Source organism: Lissotriton helveticus, chromosome 4_1, assembly GCF_964261635.1.
Source record: "Lissotriton helveticus chromosome 4_1, aLisHel1.1, whole genome shotgun sequence".
Lineage (NCBI taxonomy): Eukaryota > Metazoa > Chordata > Amphibia > Caudata > Salamandridae > Lissotriton > Lissotriton helveticus.
The window spans coordinates 928,039,908-928,058,884 of record NC_136063.1 but is presented as its reverse complement, the minus strand read 5'-3'; the positions used below and the strand labels follow the sequence as shown (position 1 = coordinate 928,058,884).

General features: G+C 42.0%; 1 protein-coding gene across 1 annotated transcript in view; it reads left to right on the top strand.

Moving 5' to 3' along the window:
* GPLD1 (glycosylphosphatidylinositol specific phospholipase D1) overlaps positions 1-18,977 on the top strand; it is a 586,386-nt gene that overhangs the window by 216,029 nt on the left and 351,380 nt on the right. The window contains exons 8-10 of the mRNA XM_078685714.1: positions 10,266-10,373; positions 16,484-16,511; positions 16,730-16,869. Of these exons, the coding sequence (XP_078541840.1) occupies positions 10,266-10,373; positions 16,484-16,511; positions 16,730-16,869 (276 nt within the window). The remainder of the gene's footprint in view (positions 1-10,265; positions 10,374-16,483; positions 16,512-16,729; positions 16,870-18,977) is intronic.

Here is an 18,977-nt window from a genome sequence, read left to right as displayed (position 1 = left end):
TTGGTAGCAAAGCAATAGTAGGTCAGTCCATCAGATCAACAGCAGGACAGTCTTCCTTCTTCAGTTTCAGCTTTTTTCTTGGCAGAGGTTCATTCTTGATTCCAGGATGATCTACTTTTCTGTAGTCAGGGGTCCTGTACTTATACCCCTAAATGTCTTTGTTCCCTTTGTGCAGGAGGGCTCTGAGCCCGGTCCAAACCAGTTCTGGAGCACTCTGTTTACATGACTCCTTCTTTCCTTTCACAGTGCAGAGCAGAAACATCAGACGCCCCACAGGAGGTGGAGCCAGCATTGTGGAGGGAAAGCCCAGCCCTGGAGCACTTTGTTGACATGATTCCTTCCCTCATTTCACAGTGCAGGGCAGAGACATCAGACGCACCACAGGGGGTGGAGCCAGCACTGTGGGTGGCAGGCACAGTACTAATCAGGTCCTAGGTGCAACTCCTCCCTCCCATCTAGATGCAGATCCCTCTATTCACCACAGGGCGGACTCATTCTGTCTCCTGGAATCCCCCAGCCCTGTCACTCACAAACCAGACAGTCAATTCACAAACAGTCAAAGGCACACAGAAAGGTCAGACAAGAAAGCAGCCACTTTCTAAAAGTGCCGCTTTCAAACACAGGATTTAAAAAACACCTTTCCTAAAAGATGTGTTATTCAATTCTGAGTTCAGGGATACCAGACTTTTATGTCCTATCTTGCTCGAATGTATGACATTACAACACATACTTTTACAACGCATACCTTAACAACGCATTTTTTACAACGCAACATCCCTTACAACGCATGCCATTACAACAAATTTTTTAAAACTCTCTTTACAACGCATTCCATTACAACGCATACTACCTTTACAACGCATACCATTCCAAAGCATACCATTACATTGCATGTATGGTAAGTATTGGATAGTGTAGGGGTAAAAATTACTATTATAACTCCAGGGTGGTGCAATAGTAGGGTAAGTGTTGGATAGTGTAGGGGGGGGAATTACTATTCTAACTCCAGGGGGTGCAACAGTAGGGTAAGTGTTGGATAGTGTAGGGGTAAAAATTACTATTCTAACTCCAGAGGGTGCAACAGTAGGATAAGTGTTGGATAGTGTAAGGGTATTATGCGTTGTGATGGTATGCGTTGTAATGGTATGCGTTGTAATGACTGCGTTGTAATGACATGCGTTGTAGTGGTATGCGTTGCAGTGTCATGCGTTGTAATGATTGTGTTGTAATGGCATGTGTTGTAATGGATGTTGCGTTGTAAAAGTTTTGTTGTAATGGTAGTGCGTTATAAAAGTTGTGTTGTAAAGGTTGTTTCCCATCTTGCTCCTATGGGAAGATATGCGGGGAGCCACTGTAGCCAGCATTCCCCATGATAGCCTATGGGGCAAGATAGCCTTACAATAGTGAAAAATGAAAATGGCTGTAATTCACTACCAGAGCATGCCACCTGCACTAGTACATGCTCTACCTTTCACATACACTGCACCCTGCCCAAGAGGGTACCTTGGGCCTTCCATAGGGGTGACTAATGTGTTCAGAAAGGGAAGGGTTAGGCCTGGTCAGTGGGGACACTGACCAGGTGGACATGGCAGTTCACAGACTGCACACAGACACTGCAGTGGCAGGCCTGAGACACCATTTTAGGGCTACTCATGTGGGTGGCACAATCAGTGCTGCAGGCCCACTAGTAGCATTTGTATCACCAGCCCTGGCACACTCAGTGCACTTTCCTAGGGACTTCTTGGTGAGACAAATATGCCAATCATGGATAACCAATTACAATAACAATTTACACAGAGAGCATATGCACGTTAGCACTGATCAGCAGTGGTAAAGTGCCCAGAGTCCTATTGCCAACAACCACAGGTCAGGAAAAATAAGGGAGGAAGAAGCAAAAAGTTTGGGGATAACCCTGCAATTATATACCCCGGCCATTTCCAACACCTCTTCTCAAAACTGCACAGTTGCCACATTTGATGACATTAAAAGTAGTGTTCACCTAAGCAATGAAATGGAGGGGTATTCCTCCCACTTTAACTTTTGGCTTGCTTTCAACAGTGGGCCCGATTCACAAAGGTAAACTTAAACCAAAAGTGTAAGTTTAGACCTGAAGTCTAAGTTTACACCTAAAGTCTAACTTTAATAGTAGTAATGTTAGACTTTTGGTCTAAGTTTACACCAAAAGTCTAACTTAGACCAAAAGTCTGACTTTACTAGTATTAAAGTTAGACACTTGGTCTAAGTTCAGACCAAAAGTCTAGCTAAGATCAAAAGTCTAACTTTACTAGTAGTAAAGTTAGACTTTAGGTCTAAACTTAGACTTTAGGTCTAAACATAGACTTCTGGTCTAAGTTTGCCGTTATGGAGCGGGCCCAGTGTTTATAGCCGATCCCCCCTAAACAAACTTGACAATACGGGAATTCAAGGAATCTTCCTAAAAAAGGAAGCCTCATACCTCACTGACTGATCTCTTATCATCTTACTTCTTCCTTTTCTTCAGTGCCATTCAAATAAATGGTTGGCACACCCAAATGACGGACAACTTGTGGAGCCCCCGGTCCCTTTCTGCTGGCGTTTGGGCATTCGGCGCCGAGGTGCAGTGCAGTGTTGTGGCTCCGGACCGCGTCCGCGAAGGCGAACTGACTGTGAAGGAGTCCGGAGCCGCTTACAATGGAAGCCGCTGCTGTAAGGACAGTCGCCTTTTTTGGCACATTGTCTCAAAGGGGAGTAAGGAGAATGCTCTCACTCTTAGCTATCACATTCAACCGGAGACCTGGGTGGACCACTTTACAAAACTATATTCGGGAACAGAGATGCAGGGTAGTTCTAACTCTTATAGGGCCGACCACCTCCCAGATACCACCATCTTAGCGGCGAATGGTAATAACTCAGCATTGGCCTTCAGCCTAGAAGACACTCTGTTAGCAATTAGTAGGTGAAAGGCAGGAAAAGCCCCATGTCCTGATCTGATCCTGGATGACCTGTATAAATCGGACCCAATGATATGGGCCCCGTATATAAATCTTTTGTCTAATTGTATATTGGCTGGTGGGGATATTCCAGAAACATGGAGGGAAGCCGAGATAATTACCATCTATAAAAAGGGCGATACTGCTATCCCCTCCAACTACAGACCCATCAGCCTGATAGACAATTTACAAAAGATTTTTTCCAGGCAAGTCCTGGATAACTTACAATGCTGGATGGACGATCATACGATACTGTCAACATACCAGGTGGGCTTTTGCTCCAAAATAAGCATGTGTGATCAAGCTTTCAGATTCACTCTATTAACTTGGAAATATGTACTACTCAGGAAGCCAAAGCTTTATGTAGCTTTTGTGGATCTGCGAGCTGCGTTTGATATAGTACTGCGTGACTTGTTGTGGAAGATTATGCTAGATTTAGGTACCCCTGTAGATCTGGTAACAGTGATAGCACAACTCCATATGGATAATTATGCCCAAATCAGATGGGGGAAAATGGTGAACTAACTGAGAAGATACCGATACGGCGCGGGGTGCGACAAGGTTGCGTTCTCACCTCCACGCGGTTTTTCCTGTTCATCAATGATGTGGCAAGTTATTTAATGGTTAGCAAGAACGATGCTCCTTCCTTGAGCGGGGAAAAATACCCTATGCTGCTCTTTGCTGATGACTCCTTATTAATATCTAAGACATCAATGGGCCTGCAAGTATTATTGGATACATTCTTTGAATTTTGTAAAGATCGGAGATTAGAACTCAACACCTCCAAGACAAAGTATATGGTGTTTGGGAAAGTACGTGGTGGCCTTCGGGAGATCAGGATCACCACTAAGCTCCTGGAGCGAGTTAAAAACTTTGGGCCCGATTCACAGAACTAACTAAGACAAAATGCTAAACTTACTACTGTTTTGGTATTCACAGAAGGCACTTACTCATTTTGGTATTCACAGAAGGCACTTACTCATTTCGGTATTCACAGAAGTTAGGAGTCCTAACTTTAGGACTCCTAAATGCCTTTTGTGAATACCAAAAGTCTTAAAGTTAGGATTTTTCCCAGTTTAGGAGTTGTAAAGTTAGGACTCCTAACTTTAGGACTCCTAAATTCCTTCCGTGAATACCGAAAGTCTTAAAGTTAAGATTTTTCTCAGTTTTGGAGTCCTAAAGTTATGACTCCTAATTTTAGGACTCCTAAATGCCTTCTGTGAATACCGAAAGTCTTAAAGTTAGGATTTTTCCCAGTTTAGGAGTAGTAAAGTTAGGACTCCTAACTTTAGGACTCCTAAATGCCTTCTGTGAATACCGAAAGTCTTAAAGTTAGGATTTTTCCCAGTTTAGGAGTAGTAAAGTTAGGACTCCTAACTTTAGGACTCCTAAATGCCTTCTGTGAATACCAAAAGTCTTAAAGTTAGGATTTTTCTCAGTTTTGGAGTCCTAAAGTTAGGACTCCTAACTTTAGGACTCCTAAATGCCTTCTGTGAATACCAAAAGTCTTAAGGTTAGGATTTTTCTCAGTTTACGATACCTAAAGTTAGGAGTACTAACTTTACTACTCCTAAACTGAGACAAATCCTAACTTTAAGACTTTCGTTACTCACAGAAGGCATTTACTCCTAACTTCCATGAATACCGAAATGAGTAAGTGCCTTCTGTGAATACTAAAATGAGTAAGTGCCTTCTGTGAATACCAAAATGGTAGTAAGTTTAGGATTTTGTCTAAAGTTAGTTCTGTGAATAGGGCCCTTTGATTATCTAGTCATAGGTTTGAGTGAGTCACTCAATTGGGAATACCAACTGAACAAGAGTTACTTAATCCTATGCCAAAGGTCCAGACCTACACTAAGATTCTATAAACAATCTTACACTCAACCCCTATCCCCAGCACTGGAAATCTATTATGCAAAAACCCAAAGTTGAGCCCTGTACGGAGCTGAGATTTGGGGCTACACCTCCGTTAATAAGTTAACAAGTTGCGAAAACACTTTTGTTAGATGTCTCACTTCGGTACCGATTACAACTCCTCTCATTCCCTTTTCTGTGATCTTGGGCTGAAGAGAATTGGGGACTTGGCTGCTCTGAAACCTTAACCTACTGGCTGCGCCTATGGATAACCCCCCAACTTATTGATTATCGAAATTCTTTACAGGAGGTTATGATGATTTATGGTGCAAAAAGCTTGCCATGGTTTAAACATATCGCAGACCGGTGCAAGACATTAAGTATGAGGGACCTATGGGAAAATCCGGACAGGGCCACAAGAGATGATATATTGAGATTAAAAGCCAGATATTGGGAGGTGGTGGGCAATAACTCTACCAATAATCTGACCAGCGGGGAGTTAACATCCAAATTCCTAGCTGTAAAGTCATGCATACAATTTGAACCCGTTCTGGCCAGAATCTCTCCTCCTCTTGCTAAAAGCTTATACTTGAGATTCAGATATGGCAATCTGCTCCTAAAAGTTTCTGGCAAGGAGGCGATTGGCCTAGTATTGGATTTATGTCCTGCCTGCATTACAGTTAGAGAAACTGAAGAACACGTTTTGTTTTTCTGTCCTAGATACTAGCAGATACGCAGGAGGTGGATAAGACCATCTGCCTCAATTTAGGACCTAGGCAGCATCAGATAGCACACAGAATTTTAAAAACAGGTGTATCTGAACCAGTATTTTTTTCTGTCAGTTGCTTTTTATTTGCTTTCTGGATAATCCGACAGAAGCTTTTATCATTGATTGTACTGTATTGTGAATTGTCTTGTAGAATGTGCACCTTCTGTACCCATATTTGTCTCTCAATGTATTTTGATGTATGTTTGACTGTCCATTTCTATCACCCCTTTCAATAAGCTACTCGAAAATGTACTTTTTAAATATTTTTTAACTTGGGAATTGACAATGTTTTTATCCTTTGTATACTTTGATGGTTTTGTACAAACAAACTGAATAAAGTTATTTGACTTGACTTGACTGACCACTGCTCTTCTGTTGTCAAGTGGTTCCCGCTCCCCTTTTCCTGTCCTCATGTCTTAATATATTTCATCTGCAACAATTATACTAAAAGTACATAAATCAAACTAAAGCTTGCAAATTCATCAGACCTTTCTTTTGTACCATTAGTCGAGGTGTACAATCAATTGACCGCTAAATGCTGCAGAACCACCTCAAGCTGAACACTGTAAAAATGGAAAAGTAGCATGTAGCAAAGTGGCTATTATTCCTCGCCGATCAGTCCACAAGAACATGAGCCAACATATCATCTGCCAAAACATGCAATCTTTGTGTGCCCTCAAGCTTGAAAGAAGCAGATACCTGCTTCTACTAAGTTCTGCAATGATCAATGTAGGTTCTCGTGACGTCTTGGTGATTTATATGATTTATAGAGAAGCTTTGGCCAACTGAGCTGCACAGTCTTTCTGCCTCTTTTGGAGCCAACTCCCTTGAAACGAACTCCATGAACACTCTAGTCACCTTGAGATTGATCTTTTTTTCAGGCAGTGCAGGTTATTTTTTCAAGGTAGGTCTCAACAGCAGAGAGTCTTCACAGTCCTAAGCCTAGTGCTTGTCATGAAGAAAAAAACAACCAGAAGGATGTTATGTCTGGCAGATATCATTCACCGTTGGAGTACAAAGTATATTTCGTGAGGCCAGGTGAAGTGCAACATATGGATACAGAGGACCAGTATTTATGCTGCTTTGGGAGCACTGGCTCAAAGACATATCTATGGAAAGATTCAAATATTTTCTCCCAAGGATATATCTTCCCAGAGTTTCTGGAGGGCAGAGAGGGAAGACTAGTTTCAACTGATGAGGACATTTGTATGTTTATATTGGATAGGCATTTCCATCAAAATCCTCCTTGTTGCTAGGAAATGTCCAGCACAACTCATGGAAGCAAAGCAGACAGCGCTGCTGACAAAGATGCTAATGTATAGACCCCAGGTCAACAGACACCAACGGGGTTTGGAGAAAAACCAAGGACAATGTACATATATGTTGTCACAGATTGTCACTTTCACAGGGACTAGAAAAGGCAACCATTCACCCAGCTGACAGTCTCCCAGTCACACCCTTGACATATCACATGCAACCCACAGCACAATATAACAGACCATGGGTGGAAAAGAAGGACTTCAGTTATGGGGGAGTGCACCGATTGTACCCTTAAAAGGCCCACTTACATTCAGGGATATGGTGCTCTTCTGAACTATGATCATCTCTCCCTAACCATCAGATACATTACAGTTTGGCTTGAGTGAGGAGAACCCCTCCCGCCTGCGGGTGGGAGTACACCATCAGCAAACAGAGCCTTTTTTCTATAAGTGAACACGACCGAATCATTGTGCACCCTCTGTATAGTCCACTCTGTTCTCCTGGGCGAAAGACACAGCCTGAGGCAATTAGGGTCAGAGTGGTGTCATTTCCCATGCCATGCATTTTACCCCGATGAACATGTTACTTTAAAAAAACTTGTGAACAAATTGATAAGGTGCAACTTATACACATGTCTCGAGTTTGGCTCTGTCTCTAGCGCTGGGAGGCCTTTGGTAGCCATGCGCTTTACAAGTGTATATTCATTCATTTATTCATGACACCAGTGCTGTAATTTGCATGGAAAATCCATTCTGATCAAATATTTTGCTATGGACACCTTTCCCTGATATACACACTTAGGTCAGTCAGATAGAACTTGTTGAAGCTAATCCAGGGGTGGCCCCTGTTGATGGAGGCAGATGCTCGCTACAATCAGAGGAGTCACAGAGCAACTCAAAAACAGACTGCAGTCATGTTTCCCATAAGTATTAATAGAAACTCAGAACATCTGTGGGTAGGTTCTGAAATTGAAATAAAGCTTTTCGTAAATGTTGTTATTTGAATATCTAATGACCGGTACACTTAGGAATACAATAATCTGATGGTGGAACCAATGAAGAGTTATGAATTTTCAAAATGTTTCATTATTACCGGCGGTCACTCAAAACACACCCTCTTCTGCTGACATCTCTCTTTTGCATTTAAATTTACCTTGGTACAGCTCTTGAACAAAATTGAAAGAAACAAAAAAAATCTGAAAGAAACAAAAGAATGCTCAGGATGGGGGACAACGAATCAGTTCTGAGGATCAAGTTGAAGAGACAAGTAACATGAACTCAAAAGAAATCACCGTGAACTGACACAATCACCTGCCATCAGCCTTTACTCAGATAGAGGCAGTTTTACCACTTCCCAGATTCCTACTGAAATTCCTTCCCTTGAATCAGACTGATATCCAGCATTAGGGTTTGTAGTTGCTCTTTTTAGCTCTTTCTAATATATACATGACTTTTAGCTAAAATAGGGACACAGGGAAGCCTAGATTCCTCTATATACAACCACTATTCCCACTCCTGCATCTTTTATCAGGTAAAAACGCCTAAACGCATACACCTTACTAACCCCATCCAGCAGAACATTGAAAGATATGAATTTTCATCCATAGGCTATTATTTCGTTTTTTTAATGAAATGACTATCTTTCAAAATTAACAAGCAATGGGGGGAGAGAGAGATAAGACTGGATTCGTCCTCCCTGGGTATACATAAATAAACAATTAGAATCCACTCCTTGGGAACAAGGGGGTCACTTCCACAGTGGGGAATCACCCTGTGTTTTTTGTGTCCCCTCACACACTAACAGGCCCCTTGGTGTGATGCTTCATCATCGGGGCCATCGTACCCCTCTACGGGGTACGGCGTGCTGCGACCTACGGAGACGCGGGAGCACTAGTATGAATCTATGTGTGGTGTTGGTGTAAGTGTTTTTTTTTTAATTAATGTGAATGTTATGTGGGGTTTGGGGAATAGTGAAAGTTAAAAAGAACCTGGCTCGTGGGGTAACCAAAAACTATTTAATAAGCCCCCGGGCTGTTGCTGCTAAAAATAGAGAAGATAGGAGGTTTGTACGCTAACAATGTGCGTTACCTCCTTTTTGTGTGCGTCAACATGTTTCGGTGCCCGAGGCACCTTCTTCAGGACGGGGTGCACAAATCCCCACCTTACTCACGTTTCTCTAACTCTTACCAGACAATTTCTAATAAAAGTGAGGATTTTTTTTTTTAATAGTGCTGATTATTACCCCTCCGCGGCTCCGGTGACTTTCAAAGTCACCGGAGGCGCGGAGGGGTCGATCAGGAGGTATTTCCTTGTAGAAATCATGCTATTTAGCACACCAGACCCTGACGCATGGGCTCATGAGGTTTTACGAAGAGTCCAAAACAGTTGATGGAAAGACAACGCTCTTCTTTTTGATAGGCACATAATCAGCACTATTAAAAAAAAATGTCCTCACTTTTATTAGAAATTGTCTGGTAAGAGTTAGATAAACGTGAGTAAGGTGGGGATTTGTGTACCCCGTCCTGAAGAAGGTGCCTCGGGCACCGAAACATGTTGACGCACACAAAAAGGAGGTAACGCACATTGTTAGCGTACAAACCTCCTATCTTCTCTATTTTTAACAGCACCAGCCCGGGGGCTTATTAAATGGTTTTTGGTTACCCCACGAGCCAGGTTCTTTTTAACTTTCACTATTCCCCAAACCCCACGTAACACTCACATTAATTAAAAAAAAAAAACACTTACACCAACACCACACATAGATTCATACTAGTGCTCCCGCGTCTCCGTAGGTCGCAGCACGCCGTACCCAGTAGAGGGGTACGATGGCCCCGATGATGAAGCATGACACCAAGGGGCCTGTTGGTGTGTGAGGGGACACAAAAAACACAGGGTGATTCCCCACTGTGGAAGTGACCCCCTTGTTCCCAAGGAGTGGATTCTAATTGTTTATTTATCTTTCAAAATGACAGCTTTCACTGGGTGCGGGATTGTACTCAGTAAAATCACCTGCTTTTCAGCTCACATTTTACATCTGTTGAAAGCAAGGGGAAAATGTGTAAGGGAAAGGGCTCACATTCGGGGAAAACATGGGGTGAAGAGTCTGGTGGGTGAGTCCAACAGCTGCATGTTGATCCCTTTCCAGGCATCTCAAAAATACATTGTGTGAGGTGGGGGCCATCTTGGAATGGGGCCAGATTTAGCAAACGCTGAAGGTTTATACTCGGTCCATGTCACATTGTGGAAGGTTTATACTCGGTCCATGTCACATTCTGGAAGATCTTCTTTCATTCTTAATGGGGTACACTATAGAGAATGCAGACAGAGGGCCATTTTACAGAGACATGTTGTAGTAAATTAAAAATGAATCGAGTGCCTCCGGAGCCCAAACATAAATATATTACTATTTTTTAGGTATGTACCAGTCACAGATCTAATGAACATATATCAGGAACTATATGGACGAAGGGCCATTACGGAAGGCGCAATTATCGACTGCACATATTTACTGTTTATCGAAATGTAAGTAAAGCCACGTTTTGGGTAATTTTACCTTATGTTTTCGTATTTATAACAAAAGCATCAGTCAAACTCATAGGTAAAACAATTCATAACATGTGATTTTTTTATTGTTTATAAAAGAGATGTTGTTCAACAAACCACATTGATTTACCAATGCACAAATTAAAACATTTTTAGATTATTTATCGAATAGTTCTTTCTAATTTTTGTATTCCGTTTTTACTGTTAGCTTTGATAATAGTTGGATTTGATGTGTGCTATGTTGTGCATCACTCTAATAGCTTCTTTCAACTTCTTACGTTAGAAAAATATTTTCTAAAATAAATACATCTAACAAACCAATACAATAAAATTGACCATTAGGCAGATGATGGGAGGAAAAAGGCCCCGAGTTTGGCTGTCTTGATTTCAACATAGCACGTTCTGCATGTTTAGGACTTTTTTGCCTCAGCACAAAGGAAAAGTCTGCACGCATTCTCAGGGCTTGGTGACAACAATCATGCCTGTATCCTGAGGTAAAGCGACCCAGAGCTGTGCTTTGTCGTCCGGAGGGTCAAAGCATGAACACTATCCTTTTGCTGTGAAGTGCTACTGTCAACTCACTTGGCTTCTGAGGACTGACTGCGTTGAGAGTGGTAGATTATAATTTCAAAACAAGTCTTACCTGTTACCCCCAAGAAGAGTCGTCTCCTGGCCTCTCCAGTGAGTTTAAATTGGCCAGCCGGTCCCATACACCCAGTTTGTTCACTACATCAATATGGAAGAGCGATGCTTTATGTGCTTGTGTAACTACTGTGTGTCAAGGTTATGCGTGGAGTGTGTGGCTGTGGCTATCAAAGAGTCCATTTTGAATTCCTAAAGCGCAAGAGGTACCTAAGGTGGATGTTGGAGAGAGCTCCAGAGAGCCATGTGAATTACAAGGTTCCTCCAGTTCATTCCCGAGGATTCTTGTAGTGAACACAACCACAAGGTGTAGAGGGGAGAGAGAGAGTCCTAATGATCTAAAATTATATTTTCCCCACCCTTTCCTGCTCCATTGTTCCTTGGAAGGGCTACACTCCATAGTTTAATACCTAGTTAAGCAAGGCAGACGCTCTCTCTTCTATGTCTTTGGTTTGAATCTCCCTTGACTGGAGATGCCCAAATCTACCTCACCATCCTGCTGACACCTGAAGACTATGGTTTGGACCAGTGTAGGAGTCATGAGCAAAGAGAGGAACTGGTCAAAAACGATCTCAGAGCTACAGCCATGAAATACACATGTTCTAGTGAGGAGATGGGAAAGAATGTTCTAACCACTGTGCCAAGTTTTCTGTACCAAAATCTGGGGTCCCAAACAAGTGGAGTGTGAAAACTTTCTGAGGTCCAGATTTAGGGTATTGTCTACCTAAGCCACATTCTGGACAGGACAGTTTGGGAATTCCACAAGCCTACCAGGAGAAGCTGCCTCAGGGCTACCTTGAAGGAAAGAGCAGAACAACTACTTAAGAGACACACTGGAGTTGCCCTTAAACAAGGAAGAGGGGCAAAATGAAGGAACTGAGGCATAACAAGACCAACTGCTGCTGTGCCTTAGGAGAATACTGTGTTTCTTAGCCAGAGGGTGAGGGAGCGGAAGATCAAAGTAACCCCTCAGCGTGAAGTGGTAGTCAGGGGCAACTTCTCTGCTAAGGCCGAGGGGCGTTTTCCCACTGATCTCAGAGCAGTGGAAGAAGGAAAAATAAAATGATAATATCATCGTTATTATCATTTTAGTTTTTGTAGCTATGAGGCTGGGTTAGCGCAAGGCGGGCTGGTGTCACAGTCCGGGAGGAGTAGTGGTTTGTGCACAATAAGTGCGCATGGCTGTTTGGCCGGCCAACCTGGCCGCCCAAACAGTAATGCGTACTTAGCATGTTCCCCACTGGGCTGTAATACAGAGCCTGGGTGGAGAACATGCACAGGCTCCTAGTCCCCGTCTGATCGCTGAACCAAAGTGATCAAACCAATAACAATGCTGCTAACAGCAGCGTTGTGATTGAATTAAGGGAGTCTGTGTGCTTCCTGCTTCTGGGGCTCGCTAGGAAGTGAAGCAACAATGGAGGAGAGATGGCGGCCGTGAAGAGGTAAGTGTTTTTTTAAAATATTTTGTAGCCGCCCACCACCCCTGTTCCCTGTCAGCTGCCACTGACTACATTTCCAGTGACCGTGGGGATTCATTAAATTCAACGGCATGTTTCGCAGTATTTCTTGACAACTAATAATAACCGTGAATTTTCCTGCTTTAACTTACTGGTGGACTGACTGAAGTGGTTTCTGATGATTATGTACAGTATTGCATTGTGTGTTATAAGTAAATCCTGTTTCCTTTTGTACGTAAAAGCCCCGGCTGGACATTGGATTATTGATAGGATAGGATGTTTTATGGAGTTTTGAGTCTCTAACCCTACACCATATTCCAGAGAAAGCTTTGGACTTTTGGACTTCCTCACTATCATGGTCAAGTGCTACTAAGGTGTACATGGTTCTTAGTTGTGGGCTCAAAAGCAAGGTGAAGCCCCAGGACAGCAATGGTAAAAGTCTGATTGTTACAATCTGAGCCCAGTAATGGCTTCCTGCTCTGGGACTCCTGAAAAGGTCCCAACAGCAGATATATCAACAACATCTGCGGATCAAATGTTTCACTGAAGCACTGGCAAAGTGCAATGCCTTTTGCATTGTGCCACTTTTGTGGAATTGCTCCTTAGAAAATGTTTGAGGTGTAGCCTAAAGTTAGGAGGTCTGAGAGAATCCGACTCAGCGACTTTGATGGTTTGTGGGCACGGACTTTTTCCAACCTACTAGACTGTGTCTAACAGGACACCAGCTGCTCCTTTTGACGATGTGAAGCCTCCAGAATTGGGTTGTTGTTGTGGTGTGCTGTCATTACTCCTCTTGCAGATTGCAAGAGGACTGCAACTGGTAAATAAGTGTGGTTTTATGGTCCTAGTGATCCTGGTAGTTCCTTTCTCATAGTGTAGACAAATCCTATCCTTGCAATAAAATGTGAATGCACTATGAAGGAAGCAAGTGACCATTATTGCCTCCATATGACTGCTACTTCCAAAACATTCATCATCAAAGTTTATTATCAAGATAAGCTCTAAATGTTGTTATTTTCTGTTATTCAAAGATTCTCATCTTAAATCACATTTTTATTACAATCCTTTTTGGATTAAAGTAATTTAAATGATATTGCTCCTTTTCCCATATGTTGGTGAGATTGTAAAATCTTTGGGCAGATTTGTCAAGACTTTGCATGCTGCAAAGTTATGCAAAGCAGCACAAAGTCTTGATAAATGATTTACTTTCCAGCACAAAACATTTTTTTTGCACTGGACAGTTGCCCTTGACGTAGCCAAAAGAGCACTTTGTGATGCTCTGCTCTACTTAGCCTCAAGGGGTCATTCCATGGGTGGCATTACAGGGTTCCAACACTACTGCACATGGTTTTTGGGTCAAAGTGAGGTCTACAAAGAAGGCTTTTTTCATTAAAAAATAACACCTCTTTGAGGCAGGCATTACTTAGTCGAAGTGCATATAATTATCCAAAAATGTCAGGCATTGCCTGAGTTCTGTACTGTACAACACACATCCAATGTGCGAAATGTACACAAATGAGTCTAAGCACAGGATTTTGAATACCGGAAGTGAATCTGGTCAGTGCTAAATGTGAGACATACACAATTTACATATTGTTATCTACGAATGATAAGTACTCAACAGTGTTTTGACAACACATTTGCCCAGGATAGAGACTGGAAAGATATAATAATATGCAGAAGACTGGCTGCTGACTCAAACAGACCGCGTGGCAGTATCTTGCTACAGAGCGATAAAGAAGCTTCAGGTCATGTTATCTATGTATTCTGGGTATTTTCTACACTTTGACTCGCATTAAGAGGCAGATTTTACAAAACAAAGTCATAGAACGGAGCTGCGGCAAATTTGTCAGGGCCACACTTTAACATTTTCAAAAGGCAGGGATATGCCGTATTCACAAGAGACACCCCTATGTTTCCCCTAGCGCTGGCGCAAAAAAAGCCCTAGGTCCAACGCAGCCACCCTGTCGCCATGCTGTAAGGGTCCCTGCGCTGCAGGGACAATAGTTTATGTGCAGGAAGGGATACCTTCCTGCACATAAACAATTAATAATGATGATCTTCACCTTCTATGTGTAATGCATTCTGAAGCACACATGGAAAGAGCAAAAAACTATGAAAAACAAATAATGTCTCCTTGCATCGCACATAAACAATTAATAATGGTGATCTTCACCTTCTATGTGTAATGCATTCTGCAGCACACATGGAAAGAGCAAAAAACTAGGAAAAACAAATAATGTCTCCTTGCATCGCCATTCTAATGCCTGGTATTCCATGGCATTCGTTTTTGTGCTGCCTTAGCCCTTTAAATCTGGGGCAGTGTCAAAAGCAATGGGTGTTGCAGTGGATCACCCACTGCAACGCCCATTGCATTCCCCTTTGCCGCAGAGGACTGCAGTGGAAAGGGGCATATTTATAAGGAGGCGTTAAGATACACAGAGTGGCTTAGCGCCACCTTGTAAATGTGGAAAATGGCACTGCACCACCAGAGCATCAATAAAAGTAACGCTACAGTGGCGGTGAGGGGTTGTACATATGCACCTAAAGTGTTGCCATGAGCTATATCTCTGGAGAGCTATTGCTCCAGGCAGCTACAAGTTTTCAGTGACTCTGGATCTGGAATTACGAGATCCGCAAATCCAGACCTGATAACTCCAGGATCAGAGGCCCCAAACTCAGAACCTTCTGGTAACCTGTGCGTCTTGCAACCAGCTGATTCACTTGGTCCCCACCCTTCCTTATTCTTCAGCCTAGGGGGGCAAAAAAGCTCTGGTCAGCCGAAGTTAAAGAAACTGTGCTCTCTCGCCACCCTTGACCACCCACACTTGAACTTTACTAGGGCCAAGAACAAAAGCTCCTGTAATGTTCACCAACTTCTCCAAGCAGGTGGTAAATGTTCACAGATTTGGGTTTCCCGGGAAGGGGAAATCATTCAGAATCGGAGCTAGTGTTATTAGATCCATGTGTTACTCCCCTTTCCAGGAAAAGTTTAATAATCCTTAGGGCATATTAGCAAGACCCTCGTTAAAACAATCTCACTTTTAGCAGCAGGAAACTGCCGGTAAAACAACGATCATGGGCTTGCTAATATGCTTTATAGAATTCCAATAGAAGCCCAGGTTAGATGTCCTGCACATCTAACCTGGGCTTCTATTGGAATTCTATAACGCATATTAGCAAGCCCATTATCGCCATTTTAGCAGCAGTTTCCTGCCGCTAAAACGGCGATAATTTTAACGAGGTTCTTGCTAATATGCCCCCTTGTTCTCTCCCGGTGGAGGTACAAGCTGCTGTTGTAAATTCCATCCTTGGTATCTCACATTGCAGATAGAGTGGAACTTACAATGGGGGGGCCCTTCGACTTATTTCTCTGCTTCCACCATCATACCTTCTGAGGCTGGATTGTTAGACTCTATTGTCCTCATTCTTCTTACTAATGAATAAATACCAACGCAGTATTCCTACAATTACAATTACCACAGGTATTGCTATATCTGACTTGTAGCACAGCATCGCTGTAGTTTTGGTACGCTTAATAGATTCGATTGTTTTTTTTTGAAGGTTTTTTTTTTTTAAATGTGATATTTGCTAATACAATAGTGTGTCAACATGCTCACTTGCCAAATCCTGAAATGTGGGGAAATACAGCAGGGGTTGTTTTCACACCTGATTCCCTATTTTAATTAGATTTTCCACACAGAAAGCACAACAGCGCTCCCATCAGTTGTAATCCTGATTTAGCCAGCACTAGCAGCTCTATTACTGTCCAAATGGTTGATCACTCAGCACTCATAATGTGAGGATTTGTCAGTGGCGCTCCTGTGTGTAGTCTTACAAATCTGACTGCAGCTTCAGAGGTTAAATGGGATCTCTTCTCTCTAAGCAAGGCTGTGAAACCTGTTCATCGTCCTCTGTGGAGCTGTGGGACATTTGTGGATGTTTGTCTGTTACCTTTTGATATTAATTACATCTTTTATTGCGTTACAGGAAAGCCGAAATGATTGGTGCTTCCAAGGTAATAACATTTCGGCATGAATAAACAGAAACACAAGAGGATATTTACATTTTCATGATTTGGAAACAGGTTTTAAGTCCCGGCTTTTTTCATTATGTAATCATGTATCAGCAACATAATAAAAGAAACATAGCCATGCACTGCCTCAATAAATTATATTTCCGGAGAAAAAATTGACTTGATGACCTTATACTTTCTAAATTTCTTTGTCACTCTAGCTTTTCCCAACCTACGCCAAGAAGTCTCCCTTTTTGGTGGATAGATTCCATGATTACTTTCTTGGTGGATTAGATGATATGGCGTTTTGGACCACACAGATTTATCAGCTAACAAGCCATATGTTGGAGAATGGGACAAGGTAAGTTAGGAGCTCTTTTACCTTTGAAATCATCGCGAATACTCTTTTTAGGGATGATCCACATTGCACATGTAGATAATCTGAGACTCATCAGGTGTCTGTGTGTCAAAATAGTAGAGAAGGCATGTATATTTTATTTTGGCAATGGCTTCTCCCGGGTGACTCTTACAGTGTATGGGTGATTATAGAAAAATAAACAAACAGAAATCAGAAATTGACTAGGACCAATAGACCCATCCAGGATCCCCCTCTCCCAAATGTTGATAGCCCCAATTTCTGTACCATTTGCTCCCTTGATTCGTTTCCAGACATTTTTTGAATTGTCTTATTTGGTCTCACTGAAAAGAGTTTATTGTCATAAATGACACTTTCAAATGCAAAAAAGGTTTATTACTTTCAGAATTCGAAAGTTCGGATTTAAGAAATCAGTATATGACATATTTTCTACTTAATCCTACTCAAAGATGCGTAAAATTGACCAGTTTCTTGGGATTATGGTTTAATCTGTACAAGGTGAGGAGGTAGAAGATAAGTATTTCTAAAGGGGGCGGGGTTCAGAAGGACGTGATCTTCACAAACAATACAAATGGTTATTCACAGAACTTTAGTGGCAAAATATGGTTGAGGAAGTCTGGAAATTGAATAAGAACGTGGTATAAAGTTTTATTTTCATTGTGGAAGCAAAAAGGGTTCAAAAGTAAAAGGTGCCACAACATGATTCCCTCATGTTTTCTGCTGTGGATTGCTTGCATTGCAGGCAATCCTCAGAGAGTGGGGTCAGGGTTAATATAAATGAACATTGATAGTATATTTTTTGGGCATACTCGTTACAGTTCAGTTCAGTTCAACTTTATTCGGATACAATATTAGCCATAAAAGCACAGAATATAAATACATCACAATTATTGAAAAAGATACAAATTCCACGTACATATAGAAAAAATAGCTAGTGCAAGAGTATAAATATTTCATAATGATTAAAAAGGTAAAATTCCATGTACGTATATCCTAAATGGCTAGTGCAAGAATGATCATCATATTGATATATACAACTAATTAATTAAAACAGTTTACAGATTGCGTAAATATCAAGATACCATCATAGACCTACGTGCCCTTATGGCGGTTTTAAGAAAAGTGCCAGTGCGGAAAATCAATTCAACATTGTCTAAGTCTAGCATGCGCCGATATGCTGCCTCCAATTGTAATTGGTCTTCGCTTATTAAAATATGGGTAAAGCAACCGTTTAGAATATTTAAGATAGTATTTACAGAAAAATATAAAATGCATAGTGGTTTGCTCACTCCTATCGTCACAAGGACACAAAGTTTGATTAAAATTATTGCTATAGCCCAGTGGGAAACAGAGTACAAATCGAATTGTGCCTGCTCTTAGTCGTAACAGGATGCTCCTTTCCCAGCGGCTCATTGGTAAAGTCAAGTAGATGCGAAGCGGGTAATAGTGCCGTTCTATGGCCATATAGTTTCGCACGAAAGTTTTCCTGGACTCAACCACTACCCGCTCGTTGTTGTATAGTGAATACAGAGCGTTCCGAAGTTCTTTTTAAGGGACTGATTCAGCTGATATTGGATCAAGGAAAAGACTTTCTTTGTTTATACTACACAAACTAACAAGGACACCGCGTAGCCAATGGGATTTTTTTGGCCTTTGTCACACTGTAGACAATCCTTAATAATCTGTTGTGTCAGAAGTGCCGCTTCATTCTTCCACACTGATACCCACATAAGTGCTGGCTGTGCTCAAATAAAATCAGTTATAAAATTAATATTGAGCTCCTTGTGACATATATATTGAGGGGTTGAGATTAGGGTGCTCAGTAATTTCCTGCAGAACCTATTCTCTTCTTGCTGGATTGCTGAGCAATTAACAGTTCCCCAAATCTCTGCACCATATGTTGCCACCGGGGCGCATTGTAGTTTGTATATTTTCTGTACTGCTAAAAGAGCACCCGTGGTCTTAGGGTGGGGTAAGCTTAAAATTGAGTTGGTGGCCTTTGAGAACTTGCTCCTGGCATGAGCTAAGTGCTCACTCCAGGAGACGTTCGCAGCAAAGGCCAACCCTAAGTAGACAAATGATTTCACCGAGGT